Below are 15,476 nucleotides of genomic sequence, written 5' to 3'. Positions count from 1 at the left end.
CTGTCGTGGTCAGCTGAGCTGGTAATAAAATATTGTAGCAGATTAGCTTTGTTGCAGTAGCGCTAGCTTGGTCACATGACCTTCATGTTGCAGGTTACACCAGAGTCTTAACCTGGAAGATGATGTAGGCATGGACGGCATGGATTTGTGCTAAATTCAGGCTCATATGTCTGTTTTGCAAGTACTGGCAGAGTTTATTGTGGTTGGTGCAGGGGCGTGTGGTTGTGAGTCACTCATTGGGATGAGGACATCACCTCACCAGCCTGTAAACTTTCCTTCTGCCGACTTCTAGCTCGTCAGCTGCTAGCTATCCAGGTTGCGGTTTCCAAATGTAAACATCAAGGAAAAGACGGAGACCAGCTGAGCTAGCAACCTGCTACCCATTGAACAAGCGTTGAATAATAAGCTGGTTAACCTCCGTGCCACACCATGATTCTTCAAGGATCGGCGGGGTCCTGGACGGCGCCGTTTGACCATGTGACTTTTTTGTTTGCCTGTCCGTTGGAGCGGAGAACTCTTGCGATAGAGGAGGGGAGGCGTGTGCTGTGTGGTGAGTGGTGAACTGACTGGTGTGTCGGTGCAGGTGTAGTAATGGCTGTCAGAATGGACATATGTGTCATGTAGTCGGAACCCAGCATTAGTGGCACGATGCAGCTTTGTTGCAGAAGCATGAAGGTTCGACATCAGCTGCAAACATGACATATAATTTTACCCTGACTTTATATTTCCTAGCTCACTCTCAGGGTGCAGTATTGTAGAAAACTCTAATACATTCAGAGCTATTGTGAATGTGTCTGTTTGCCACCTTGGCTGAGTTGATCTGAGGCCTGAGAGCCACATCTCATCTCGGGGATTTGAGAGTTTCAAGAGGATCAGTCTGAGAGAACATGAGCTCAGAGTGGAATGTGTGGCTCATTTACAGTTGCCATTGTAATGCAATCTGTGGTTTGAGTGGAAAAATATATAACTGCCACGCCACTTAAATCTGAAAATACATAGCTGACGTTCTCCTGTCCAATTTTCCCTCTTGACTCACAAAGTAAACTGACCTGAAAGCCTTGATAAAATACGAGTGAACACGACTCCAGACCCACAATTAACAGGCTGCAGTCGGAGTCAGTTCTGATGTTCTTCTTCAGTCTATAAGAAGACTTTCTCCATGCCTCAGAATATATATCTGCCTGTATTCTACATGATGTGATACCATATTGATCTTTAGTTCTGTTAGTCTCAGTGGAGCTGCTGCAGAGCACGAACATCACACCACACAGTCCATGTTGGCACGACGAGAGATACATCTATAGACTGAATGGAAGAGGCTGAAATGCTCTGCTAGAGACTGGAGATGCTCAGTCAAGGATGGACACAAATCCTCCAAGACACACACACACACACACACACAGTGTTTTTCTGAAAACTAGCACCACTATGTCAAAACTGAGCTCTCTGATAGCTGATATTTAACATTTCAGTTAAACTAAAAACTCCAGAAACTGAAGGAATGAAGTATCAGATAACAGATAATATTAAGAATAGTGGTGGTGCAAATCACCACTGTAAAGATGAGCAACTGGGGAGACAAGGAATTGTGCGCCCTCCTTGTCCTCACAAACGAAGAGGCCATTAACCGTCAGATGACGGGGACGGTGAAGAACGGGCCGACTTATGAGAGAATCACCGAAGGACTGACCAGCCGCGGCCTCCCTCCCACGTCACTGTTTACGTCACACGCTGAGCTACACGTTTTGTTACTTGCTCACGCCCCCCATTGCCCCGAAAAAGGCACATTCTGTATAAACAAAAGTAGGTAGGCGGCATTTTGCTGCACTCCCCGATTTTGTTTTTATACTGCCAATGCTGAAAAAACACTGATTGGGCTTTCCTGTAAATTTGCACAACTCCTGTATAAAAAGGGTTAATATGTGACGATATAATTTAACACAGACTGATACAGAAGACAAAGCCACCCCCTTTTTTGCTTTTGGCCACAAAAGATAAAAACAACACGTAAATAATGTAAATAACTGTCACCATTAAAGTGCAGTAAAGTAATGTAAAACCGACTCCACTAACACATAAAACAGCACATGGGATAAGCTAACCTTTCTGTCAGCAAGAACATTCTGGAAGAAATCTTTCGATTTTAATCCAAACCATCATTTTCATAGAACTTGGGATTGTCCCGCTTCTCCAAACAGCCATAAAACAACAAGATCATTTAACACAAGTATCAAATTCAGCTCAGTAATAACTGTCAGGGTTCATAGACTGAACGCTTGTTTTTTGCTCGTCACCATTATTAGCTTTAGCATGTTTACATTGCATAAATTAGTCTAGCAGCTGACAAAGATTTCCTTATTCAGTCGCTGCATTTCCCAACAGAGCGGCTTGGTTGAATTTCAGCCTGCATGCATGTTTATTTAGTCAAACATTGTTAAAACAGAGCAGTGATGTTGCCGTAGAGAGAAGTTAGCAGAGTGAGATGCTGACCAGGCAGGTATGTTGTGTTTTATCCCATAACGGCATCATTTATTTACGTACGACATGTTCTCTGTCTACGTGTATTTTCTCCAGAATCCAAAAATATTTCCAAGTAAGTAACGTTATCCTCATCGGCCTTCTCTTTGCTGCTCAACAGTATCTTCCTGCTGCTGTTTGATGGTGACACAGACTTTCAAAATAAAGGCATATCCTGAAGATGATGATATGGATAAATCTTTTAGACATTGGATAGGTAATCACTGAATCAATATATCGATACAGATCCATATATTGATCATTACATACAAGGATTTGTCCAGAAACTGGTGCTCCTGCTCTCCAGCCAGCAAGAAACCGAATATTACGTTTTAAACCGAGTTGGATTCAGTAAGTGATCTAGAAGGATTTAGAGCTGATAAACTCAATCATTAGAGTGTTCGTGTTTGATAAAATGCTATCAGACCCCGACCTTACCTATGAGAGGCGCTGATACTGAATGGCTGATATGTGATTATTAATAAATGTCCAGTATCATGGCTCTTTATATTAATCTAACATTTCCATCAGGCTGAACAGAGAGTGAATGTGCAGCTCAGCTCACTGAATTCTGGCCTGACTTCTTTGTTCTGATTCATTTTATAGCTTTCCAAAGCTGTCTCTATCCTTCAGTTCTCTCACTCTCTCTTTGTATCTCTTTCTCTGGAGGGTGTTTCTGTTAAAGCCTCCAACATGGTGGTCCAGGGTGAAATAATGAAGCTGCTCTGTTAGTTTGAACTGAGGCCACAATCACTAAATAAATGTTCAGTTGAGAGAGCAGAGACGCAAATGCAAAGAGTAGACGGTACGTCAGCCGTTAGAGCAATGTAATTAGGAGCAGAGAGTCGAGTCTTGATGAGCACAGAGAGGAAAGTGAGCTCCTGGATTAAAATGCAAAGGAGGTAAATGCAGTTAGATGATGAGTAGATTTATTTGTACAGCACTTATCAAAACCAACGTTACACAGTGCTTTACACATAATTAGAGTTGCAGCAATGTACCAGTTTCAAAGTATACTGTGAAACCAGACTGTGTACAGTTGCTTATCTAGCCCAAGCAGTCCAGTCACCTGATGGATCAGCTGATTGATGAAGGGAGTCAGCTGATAGATCACATGATTCCTTCTATGCAACCAGTTGGTGAATCTCATCCAGTGCGCCCTATTTAAACTGCTCTGGCCTGCCTCCTGTTGCTGCTTCCTCCGCAAGCTGCTTTGCAACCTGCCTCCACCCCAGCTCCTCCTTTTCATGCTGTGTCTGACTTATCAGTGTCATTTCTGTAGGCGCATGGAAGGGCAGGGAGGCCCCAGAACAGAGCCATACCACCATTTATAATACTGCAATGTAAATAAAGTTTTCTTTGACTCAAGTTGTCTTGACTGAAGCGTGCCTTCTGTCTTCATTCCCTTAAAGGTCATTCTGACTGATAATAATGATTCTTAACACCATGATACTGTGAAATTGAGATGTTTTCTACAAATACAACACAAAGCAAAAATATAAAAGCAATGGGTGAATTTAAAACTAACTCCCGTAAGTTGTCAACTAAACACCCTGTCTCTGTTACTAGCCTGGCGTGGCTTCACATTTTGTCAAATACAGGCCTGTCTCAATTAGAGGCCTGGTCTGGTTGCCAAGCAGTTCATTTTTTTGTAGCAGTTCTTCAGATGTATAAACCAGGTCGTTGGCTACCTTGAAATGATGTGTGCATTCCTCGATTACCCTGTAAGTTATTCATCCTTCCTTTAGTCTGTAAAGACTCAGGTCAAAAGAATCAAAAGGGTTTTTTATGAAAATGAATCCAAGCTGTGAGGATTGTTTTAACAGGATAAAGTGGTGTTGTGTCGGTACACCAGGTGCCATAACTCTCTCTGTGATGCTCTGTCTGTCGGAGCGAGATCAAATGATTCATAGTTGGTTTATTATCTAAAGCCTAATTATTATACAATCAGTACTCACAGTGGTTTGAATAAACAATTTGATTTAAAGGCCTGTCCCAAATACAGGCCTGTTGATTTCAGTGATTTAAGCAAACAATAGCCCGGGCTATTAATTGAAGTCTCACAGTAGTTGTAGGTGTTCTACCCTTTGAGTAAAGCCCATTGTCTCTGTCTTCTCTGGTCATGTTGCAGCAGTTTCAGAAGTGTTTGTGTCTTTTCACTGCGTTGAAAGTTTTATGGAAAGACGGTCTCTCCAGCAGTAAAATACTTCAAGTTGTCGGAGCCGCACGCCACTTAGGAACGGCACGAAATCATATGTATCCCGTGTATCACTCTACATACAGCACATGCATCATGTCATGGCAGTGCTGGTGTATGGTGGGTCGATCATTTGTCATGGTTCAAAGGAAAATCATCACTTATCCGAAACTCTGGAGTCTGTCCCGGGACTGTGATCAGAAGATGCTTCTGTTCCTCCTTCACTGGCTCTCTCTCACACACACTCAGTCTCTGAGGATCTCACACACACACACACACACACACACACACACACAGAAATTAGATCTGCTCCCGTCCTCAGCTCTGTCTGGTCTGCACGCTTATAATTCATAAAAGATCAGAGCTCTGCTCCTTCCAGCAGCTTCCTAATGTATTTGTAATGACAATGAAGACGTGCCTTTGGAGTTTCTGTCTCTGTGTCTCTCTCTCACACACACACACACACACACACACACACACACACACACACACACAGATTCTTGTACCCCGCTGAGTCTTCTTAGGTCTGGATGCTGAATGTTTTCTGACTCAGCTGTTGGAGCTCAGTATACTGAGACAGAAAAACATCATCAGGACGCTCCAGATAACCAAAGTGTCTTGTTATTATCCTGTCCCTCACTGCTCTGAGGACAGCGCTGTCCAGCTTTACTCCACACGTGACAGTGTCCTCTGTTTAAAGAAAACAAAGTCAGGACTTCCAGAGAGTCACAGACCCTCTCTGGTTCAGCAGCGTCTCTGTGTCTTACATCAGTCAACAAAATGTCATGAGATGCTTTTATGAAAATGATTTGTTCGGGGGATTTTGAAGATCAAGATTTCTGCTGACTCATAAAATTCCTTCTGCAGCGTCACATGATGTCGACAAAATCAGAGCATGTTACTGGATTGTCTGCCTCTGAGATGATCAAGGGTTTGACATGATGATGACGAGTAGCTGAATGAACTGTCTCTGTCTCTGTGTCTCCTGCCTCTCCAGAAACTGTTTGGAAGCCACGAGCCTTCATCTGTTCAGCTCTGGGTCTCCTACAACCGCCAACCAATGAAAGCTGCCCAGTTTATGACCCGACATCCAATCACAGTGAGTCTCTGTCACATCTACTGCAGTGATTTAAAGAAATAAAGAGTTTATGAGAGCCTAATCAGCAGACTGAATGACGAGCTGACGGGGCTGGGTGTCGATCCTCAGACCAAAATGTCTTTGTCGTATCAAAAACTGTTGAGTAGCACCAGCTAGACTTCAAACATCTAATAGTCCTGATAGTCGTTAGTTTGCCAGCCTCCGGCAACGAGCCAAAGAATCCTTGTTTTTGTCCTTGAGAAACTTCATCCTCCGCTCCGTTAATCCACCAGCAAACCACTCGGCTCTCAGGCCGTCCATCCCGGGAGCCGACTGTAGCACGCTGACCAGATTATGGAGGCAACTGTGGTGCTCCCAGAGCGTGTTGGTCAGTCGCAAGACGCATCGCTTGTTTGTTTTTTTCAGATGTATATGAGTTTTCAAGGAGTGAGCTGTTTTCCTTTGGACAAATCTTGACTCGTGGCAAAATATTAACTTGTTTTTTGATAAAGCTGTGTCACTGTACAGGGTTCCCACGGTCATGGAAAATCTAGGAAAGTCATGGAATTTTAGTGTATGAAATGAAATTAATTGTTACAGTAATCTTCAGGGGATAACCCTCCATGTAATGTAACAGAACGGCAAATTTATTTTCTGTAAGTTAGCTGTTGACGTAATGTAGCTCTAATAAGCGTTAACGTAAGGCTGCACGATATATCGTTTCAGCATCAACATTGCGATGCTCAGTAGTCGCCACTGAAGGACGTGCAACGTCAAGTAAGACAAATGAACTCAAACAGCTTATTTGATGCTTGATACAAATGGAAAACTTGCACTTGCAAAATTTGCTTGATACAAATGGCTCCTCCATAAAGGAACTTCAATTTTTGATGTGCTTTCTTGTATATAATAAGAGTTGTTAATAACTTTTATATAAATACGTTAAATATTTTTTCATATTCCAATGTCTGAATATTCTTAAGAATCAAAGGTTCATTGCACTTTGAAAAGGCACTTGCATCACTGTGCTATTATATTATCATTATATATAATATATGATCTATGGAGAGAGATTTGTCTCAACATTATTTGTGTGAACAGACTGACAATCCACATGTTAATGTCTGATCTGTAAATATAAAACACCTCCTACAAATACAAATACAAAAAAAAGATTTGTATACTCACAAAAATATTTTTCAAAATAAAGCATATCTGCAAACACACAAACAAATTCCAGACATGAACATAAAAAAGTCTCCGTAAGCATAAAATTAAGATGCACAAATAAAAACTGGATTCACAAATATCTGTTTGAAAGTTGTAAAAGTTAGGAAGGTATTCACAAATGCTTTTCATTTATTTATAAATGAATTCACAGGTATTTTTTATTTTATTTTATGGAGTGTCGATCTGTTCACACAAATAATACTGAAACAAATTTATCTCCATAATAATCCAACAAAACCAGTTATGGTGACGGGTATACTGCAGGATATTGGAAAAATGCTTTGGCAGAATATGCAGATCTATAGGGTGACTGAACCCAGAGTTCATCTGACCGTCAAGTCTGTGATCCCTGACTGATCTCTGAGTTTGTATAAATTGGTGTTTGGATCGTTCTGGAGTGAGTCGAGTCAAAGTCAGTTTCACATCACATCCTCAGCTCTTCCTGTCTCCCGTCTGTTCCTGTACGCTGCGGAGAACCTGAAATAAGCAACCTGCATATGAACAGCGTGGCTCCTATTTCTAAAAATATGTGACACCATCGACATCCTGGTTTTGGTGGAAGAACCACCTACACTTCACAGCAGAGTGTACAGGTCCATGTTTCCACTGTGATATGACGTCTTCTCACATCAGGAGTACGTCCTCAGTGTGATCAGACAGGAGGTCGCTGACCTGAGGATGACCTCTCTCTTCTTCTTCTTCTTCTCCTAACAGGAGTACTACATCGCAGACGCCTCGGAGGACCAAGTGTTTGTGTGTGTGAACCACCTGAACAACGCCACACACCTTTACATCTCAGACACACAGGGCCTGTCCTTCTCTCTGTCTCTGGAGAACGTTCTGTACTACAGTCCTGAGGGCTCCGGCAGCAACACGCTCATCAGGTACTGCACGCACACACACGCACGGTACCTTAGATGTTTCAGAAACCCATCAGGCTGGTTAGTCAGAATTTATCATTAGTATCATTAAAAACCTTTTTCAGGGTCACCAACAAACAACATGGCTGCTTACATTAAAACACAGACAGGTTTCAACCCTAAAAAAGGGCTGCTCCACATGAGAGCCTGAAGTTTATTTCTTCATACATAAACATGTGTGGGTGGTGTTGTCAGGTGGCGAAATCGGCCCCAGGTTACCTGTGTCACGCAAGTTGTGAAAGATAGCAAGCTACAATTGGTTAGAGTCAGTCAGCAAGAGTTGAGTGACCATTCAGACACAGAAGTGTTGCTCCGTTTTCATGATGATTCCAGAAGAGTTGGAGTTGTTCGGCCAGAGACAGTTGATAAACCAAGATGGCCCACTTTAGATTCATTTCCTGTATCTGTGTCACTTGGGTGTTGCCACTGCCCCGCCCCTTCAGGAGGCTAGTTGCAGCCCTGAGTCCATTGATTCCAACGGGAGGAGTGAATGTGAGTACAGATCATGACCTCTGCTGTCACTGAAGTTAATATTGTGCCCATTTTTCTCAAGTCTCGACCCTTCTTAACATTCTGACACATTTGTTCAGACAAATCAGGAGGAAATTAACTTTGTTCAAGACGTGTCTCTGTTGTACCAACAAACTCTCACGAGATCTGGCAGCAACTGACGTGATCTTACACTTTGTTAATCGACCCTTTCAGGGCCGACGTCACGATGACATCATGTTATCAGCTGGAGGTGCAGCTGCCTCTCCCCCACAGGGCTGTAGGCTCCATAGGAGTGTTAAAATGTGTTTGTCTTGTTGTGTTATTGGGAGCCAGAATAGAAGGAGTCATGGCTCAAAACCAGCCGCCACTGCCCGTCAACAAAAACAAAGATGGTTAAATGTGATAAGACCAAAGGACTGGACGGAGGCCATCATCAAAAATGCTCACATGTGCAGCGCACACTTCATATCAGGTTAGGGAAAAAGTATTTCCTGTTGTAGGGATGAATAAGGTTATGTGTATTAAGGGTTATCATGTCCACCTCATCAGAAACTGGGGAGGGATTAAGAGGAAGATTGGATTTCTCTGCAACGCTAACTTTTTAGCACATTAGCTAACGTTAGCTTCCATAGCAAAACAAACAAGTGTGGTCCTCCTTTGTAAGATTGGCTTCCTGTGACATCATCCATCCACTGAGTGAGAGCATACGGGTCGGCCAGTCTGGTCCCGTTGGTCAGTGTTTACTTATTCAAGTAACACTGGCGGTCCCGGAGAGTGAGTGACCTGACATGGTGCGTTGGTAAATTCAGTCTGACGCTCTACACTAAAATGAGAGCCCTGTTGGTGGAAGAAACGCAGCGTTATATTTCTACATGAATGAACCAACGGTTAAGTTAATCACACATTCACTCCGCTCGGCGCTCTGCTGCTCCGTCTCCACAGACAGAGTGTCCAGAGTGCGCTCTGCCACTCTGAGAGTGCGCTGCTCTGGATAACCCAACGCTACATTCATACATTCTGACGCAATTTGATTTAAAGGTCAAATATGAACTTTCATGCTTCATATGCATTACGATAAATATCTGTGGTTTATTTGCTCCTTTTTCCTTCGTAGCAGAAATGATTCCTGCTCAAGCAAATCACACCAGCGCATAAAAATGAACCCTGTGTGTACCTGCAGTCCAAATTAACCAGGGTCTGCAGGCTTGCTAGTAATTGAGTAGTTCCCATAGCAACCTGAGGAACTGACAGGAAGACCTGGAGTACGCATCACAAATGCCTGATAACACTGACGATACAAAGGCTTTACAAACACAGAGTAATGCTTCTTTATCTAATAAGTGTCAGGTTATTGATCTGACACCACAACTCTCTCTGACCTCGGAGCTCTGCGTTTATTCTTCCTCTGTGTCTCCGTAATCACATCAGGAAGATCCTGTGTTGTTTTGGCAGAGGCAGGCACGGTGGCGCTCAGGTGTTTGTCTGCCAGTGATGTTTCTCTCTGTGTTATGTGACACTGTGTCTGCTGTTAATGAAACAAGCGGAGGATCGTGTGTCTCCTGTTTATGTGAAGCGTCCTGTGGTCGGTGACAGGCTGGTGAAAATGTGTGTTTTGTATGTGAGAGTGGAGTCCGCCCACACCGTGTCTGGGTAATGAAGTTCAAGCTTCCTGTTTACCTCTCTGTGTGTGAAGTCGCCTCACACAGCTCTGAATTTAAAATGCTGATTCATTTAGTTCACCTGTGTTTGCTCTGCGGTGTTTGGAGCCAAGTGAACAAGAACATGTTCAAGGAAATTAGAGATTTAAAATCTCTGCAAGAAATGAATCAGCAAAACTTTCTCTCAGCCACTGTAAAGGAACACTTTGCCCACAAAATGACCGTTTGTATAACTTTTAACATCCGTGCCAAAATCATATCCATAAAGAAAAATTTGTCTTTATGCCTCCGCGCCGGTGATAGCTGATATTGGAAGCATAATGTTTTCAGGTTGTCCCATTCTTGTCAGCACCTTTTCTCAAGAACACATTGAGGTATTTCTGTCAAATTTGGCACAAACATACATTTCAAATCAAGGATGAAAATCAGTATTTGGTGGTCAGAGGTCAAGCTTACCATGACCTTGCATCCATCTCATTCTTGTGAAAGTAATATCTCAAAAACTCTCAAAAAGAATTTTGTCAAGTTTGGCAAAAACGTTCAGTTAGACTCAAAGATGAAGTGATTAGGATCTAGTGATTAAAGGTCAGTGTCACCTTGCATCCGTCTCATTCTTCTGAATGTGATATTGCAAGAAGGCCCTGAGGGAAGTTCCTTAATTTTGGCACAAACATGATGAACTGATTACAAGTTGGTGGTCAAAGGTCAAAGGTCAGTGTGATCTCACAAAACATGTTTTAGGCAGAACTCAGGAATTCATTCACTAATTCTGACCAAACTTGACACAAATGTCTAACAGGATAAAATAATGAAGGTCAAAAGGTCAAAGGTCAGCTTGACTGTGACATCATCATGTTTTAACGTCATATCTCAGGAACAGAAGGGGAGACATTTGGTCAGATACTGAATTGGTGACTCTAATCTTGAAACTGTGCTGATTGTATAGATCTTCTGTGTGTGAAGCATCCATGTTTTCACTGACATGGATGGAGACTGTCAGAGACACTGGACTGGTGGGCGGAGTCATACAACCACAGGGTGGACTGGTGGGCGGAGTCATACAACCACAGGGTGGACTGGTGGGCGGAGTCATACAACCACAGGGTGGACTGGTGGGCGGAGTCATACAACCACAGGGTGGACTGGTGGGCGGAGTCATACTATTGTGAAGCAGTAATTCTAGTTGTAGTAAAAGTCAGCCGTGTTCAACAACAGTAAAACTATATCAGCCCTTCTAAAGACAAGGTTGGCGTGTCTTAACTGACGCGGCAGGGTTTGACTCGGCGCTGGCAAAAGTGAAAAAAGTTATCGATTCACGTGTGGAGACGTGAGAAAAATAAAGTTTTCCTCACAGATTCAGTGCAACACGTGGTAACTGATACACAAATGGTGAACTGTTCCTTTAAGGCTGGAACAGATTACACCTTGCTTCTGAAAGTAACAAGTTTATCATTTATCAGTCACTGTGGTACATTAAGCTCCTCCCACACCCTGGTGGTGACGACGTCTCCCCTCTTGTGTTTCAGGTACTTTGCCAATGAGCCTTTTGCAGACCTGCACCGTGTGGAGGGGCTGCGAGGAGTCTTCATCGCCACACTCATCAACGGCTCGGTCAGCGAGGACAACATGCGATCCGTCATCACTTTCGACAAGGGGGGGACGTGGGAGCTGCTTCAGCCGCCTGCTGCCGACAGTCTGGGAGGAACTGTGGACTGCCAGGTACGCCGACTAACCTGGGACTGGAAGGATTTAGTTCCTTGATGATGATGATGATGATGATGATGAGTCTGATCTCATCAGCCTGTGAGCTCGTGTGTAGCTCAGTGTTGTGAGCAGATGCTGATGTTAGCTGCACCTCCACAGAGACCTGTGCCTCCTGCAGCAGATGTGCAGTTGCTGTTGAGAATAATGTGGTTCAGTGTTTCAGGTGTCTGACGGTCTCTGTGAGAAACAGCCCTCACTTTCTATTTCCAGTTCTTTCCCTGTCTAGTTGTTGACCTACGTCTCATGATGTGAGTGGGTGGAAAATCAGAGAGGAGAGAAGTGAAACCAACTGAACAGCATCATCATGCCTCTCCTCTCCTCTCCTCTCCTCTCCTCAGCTCGGTAAAGGTTGCTCTCTCCACTTGGCCCAGCGGTGGAGCCAGCTGTTCAACATCCAGCTGAGGAGGGTCCCCATTTTATCCAAGGACTCTGCACCGGGACTCATCATGGCCACAGGTGAGGCGACACGCTGCAACATCACAGATAAAGATTTCAAGAACGTCAAAATGCTGAAGAAAACAAGTTGAGTTTTATGTGCAGGAGTCGAGGATAACTCAGTGTGAGCACCAAACTTTCTCCTCATTCAATCTTCAATGTTCGGCCATTGACGTCGCAGTCTGTCTTTTTTTGGATCGTATGAATCGGTTGACTTTTAGTGGTTTGATCACAGATAGTGCCTTTGAACTGTTCAACTTGTAATTGCATTTTCAACCTGCAGCTTTAAAGTTTCAGCGGGCTCAGCAGGACGTTGAGTGTGACAGAGGCATTCATGTCATATATTAAACAAGCTAACGACGCTAACAACAGACTCTAGATTTTAAACAAAAGTCAGAAACTGTGTCGTATTAAATATCTGTGAGCTGTAAATTCACAACCTCGAAGCAGAAGCAGTTTTACCGTGGAACGTTTCTCCTCTTCTTGCAGCTGTCTGAACCAAAGAGTAGTGTGAAAGTCAAGAGCGCTCACTCTGCAACAAAATCTGGGCACCAAAATGTCCCCAGAAGTTCAGTGCACAGCACACTGGAAAAGAAGACCGCTCAACTTGAGGCGATCTCAGTCGACTGACGTGTCTCTGACTGATGATTTAAACCTCTGATTTCAAAGGCCAGCCCTGTTTTTTTTTTATCCAATTTGATTTTTACGCTATTGCACTGGCGATCGATGTGGCCAGAGGCACTATGTTTTCACGTTGTCTGTCTGGCCGTCTCATTTTTGTGAAAACATTATCTCAAGAAGGCCTTGAGGGAGTTTTCTCAAATTTGGCACAAATGTCCACTTGGACTCAAGAATGAACTGATTAGAATTAGTTTGTCAACGGTCAGTGTGACCTCACAAAACATGTTTTCAGCCATAACTCAAGAATTCATACACTGATTATGGTGTTGGATTTTTTGATTTTTTTTTTTTTTTTTAATTGGAAAAAAAAAACCAAAAACATAATACGGATGGCTGCAGGAGATCGTTGTTTGTAAGATCCTGTTTAAATCAATCTAAAATAATAAAATAAAAATATCTAGAACATTCATTCTTTGTGCCGCAGAGAGCTGTCATCAAGTCATGACCTCACGTGCTGTGCAAACATGGTCTTTCACTGTAATGATGCGGTGTTTCCCAGTCATGGCTGCGGGACATCGTTGTTTGCAAAACCTGGATATATTGATGTAGAATTTAAACCAGAAGAGTTACAACATTGATTGTTTTTGCAGCAGAAAGCGAAGGCTTCTGTTTTGTAGGGCTGTACCCAAATATTCGAATATTCGTTTCTATGGGTAAGTATTCGTTATGAAAATTTGATATTCAATATTCGTTTTTTTATTTACTTATTTTTATTTATTTATTTTTTTTTACATATTTTTCTGGTGCTAAATGTAGTCTTTTTGTTGTTGGTAAATGTAGGTTATCAATAGAAATCAAAACTTTTAAATTGCATTGTTAAAAATATAGTATTGCCTACCAACGGAGCTTGAGCGCATCCGTCTGAGGCTGTGGATCAATGCCAAGTTTTACCACTTTATCACTATTCCCTCTAACTTGTAGCTGTTTTTTCGTTATCTTTTGAATTTAATATGAATTATGGAACCGTTTTTGTCACCGTTTGTTTCCCCCGTTTTGTACAATAAATTATTGTTTAAAGTTTCAACAAGTTTCTTTTGGAGTGCGTGACACAAGTGTGTTTTGAAAACGACCGCAGACTGTCACCTGCTCAACGCATCAGTACCTTCGGATGCCATGACAGTAATAGATTATAGATTAATAGATTATAATAATAATGTCAAAATATCATTTACAGACCGATTTAACAGACGATCCCTGCTGCCCGACCCGCAGGTCCATTTGCGGGTCCCACGGGTTACGTGTCGACCTGCACATCACTACTCAGCTCAGTCTATAAGGCTGTACACACAACAGTAAGGCTATAGACATTATATTCTATTCAGGCCGGCAGAACCAGCAGCACATCGGCTCCACAGTGCACGGCACTGCTGATTAACCATTTTATTGCAGCACAGAGTGTCTGCCAGCAACCAATTACTTGCAGAGGCTTCCTGCAACTTGTTTCAGCGGTTCCCATTTAATCAGAAGACAAATTAAACAGGATGACTAGCCAATGTGAAAATCAAAAGAAAGCAGAGAATAATGTACTGAAGGAGACCATGTGAAAACTTGTGTTGGCACCAGAGGAATGAATGAAGGATCTATCACAACGCCTTTTCACTCTGCTTATAAAAAGAAGCACATCTCAAAAACTAAAAATGTACAAAGTTAAAATAACTTTCGTAGTGTTCAGAAATGTTTTGTTTATGTTTCTACATTTAAAAATCATTTGAATTAAATGTTTTGTGTTTTTATTTTGTAAAATCTGATGAAAAAATGTCAGATTTTTTTATAATTCATTTGTTTATGACACAGTGTCAACACTTCGAACAACTATTATGGTTTATAGACTTGTGTGTGTGTGCAGATTTTAGGGATATGAAACATTTGAAGATCCTCCAACAGATGACGTCACAATAAGCAGAAATACAGATGAAGGCACTGGTGGACTGTTTCAGCTGCAGAGTTTAAAGGGTTAAAGTTGCAATCGTATTGTATCCTGACTGAAGCCTTGTGATCACATCATATCACAGGGCCTGTGGTGATTCCCACCCGTACACAGAATGTGACACGGCCAAAAAGTGATCCAATTTTGATCCAGAAGAAGGTCAATATTTCTGAGCTATCGCACCACAGCAGGAAGTTTTCACGTCACAACATCACGACGACGATGCAGAATATTTCTGTTGCGCAGGAGTATTTGAAATTCCGTGTTTAATTTGTCTCACTGGAGTCTGTGATGGACAGAAAAGAAAAACATTTTTAAAGGTTTGAGTAATTTTGGCCAGAGTGTGTGTGTGAGTGTGTGTGTCTGTCAGCCAAGACAGGTGAAGAGCCTTTGGGTGCCATCTGTTGGTTGATGGTCACACTGACAGAGCGGCAGCCAGGCGAGCTTGTGTTAGTTTTACAGCCACTTCCTCTTGTTCTGATAACACAGATAAGCTCAGCGTACACAGGAAACAAGCTATGCAAACCTACAAGTCTTCCTCTGTGGTAATTGAGCTGCCACTCTATCTGTCTTCGTC

The 15,476-nt window shown here is 42.6% G+C and overlaps 1 protein-coding gene across 1 annotated transcript in view; it reads left to right on the top strand.

The window, feature by feature from the left end:
- Window positions 1–15,476, top strand: part of sorl1 (sortilin-related receptor, L(DLR class) A repeats containing) — a 123,034-nt gene that overhangs the window by 70,206 nt on the left and 37,352 nt on the right. Inside the window, exons 7-10 of the mRNA XM_049575786.1 lie at window positions 5,712–5,813; window positions 7,737–7,906; window positions 11,619–11,811; window positions 12,195–12,312. Of these exons, the coding sequence (XP_049431743.1) occupies window positions 5,712–5,813; window positions 7,737–7,906; window positions 11,619–11,811; window positions 12,195–12,312 (583 nt within the window). The remainder of the gene's footprint in view (window positions 1–5,711; window positions 5,814–7,736; window positions 7,907–11,618; window positions 11,812–12,194; window positions 12,313–15,476) is intronic.

This window comes from Epinephelus fuscoguttatus, linkage group LG5, assembly GCF_011397635.1.
Source record: "Epinephelus fuscoguttatus linkage group LG5, E.fuscoguttatus.final_Chr_v1".
Classification (NCBI taxonomy): domain Eukaryota; kingdom Metazoa; phylum Chordata; class Actinopteri; order Perciformes; family Serranidae; genus Epinephelus; species Epinephelus fuscoguttatus.
This window is presented reverse-complemented; position numbering and strand designations above follow the sequence as displayed.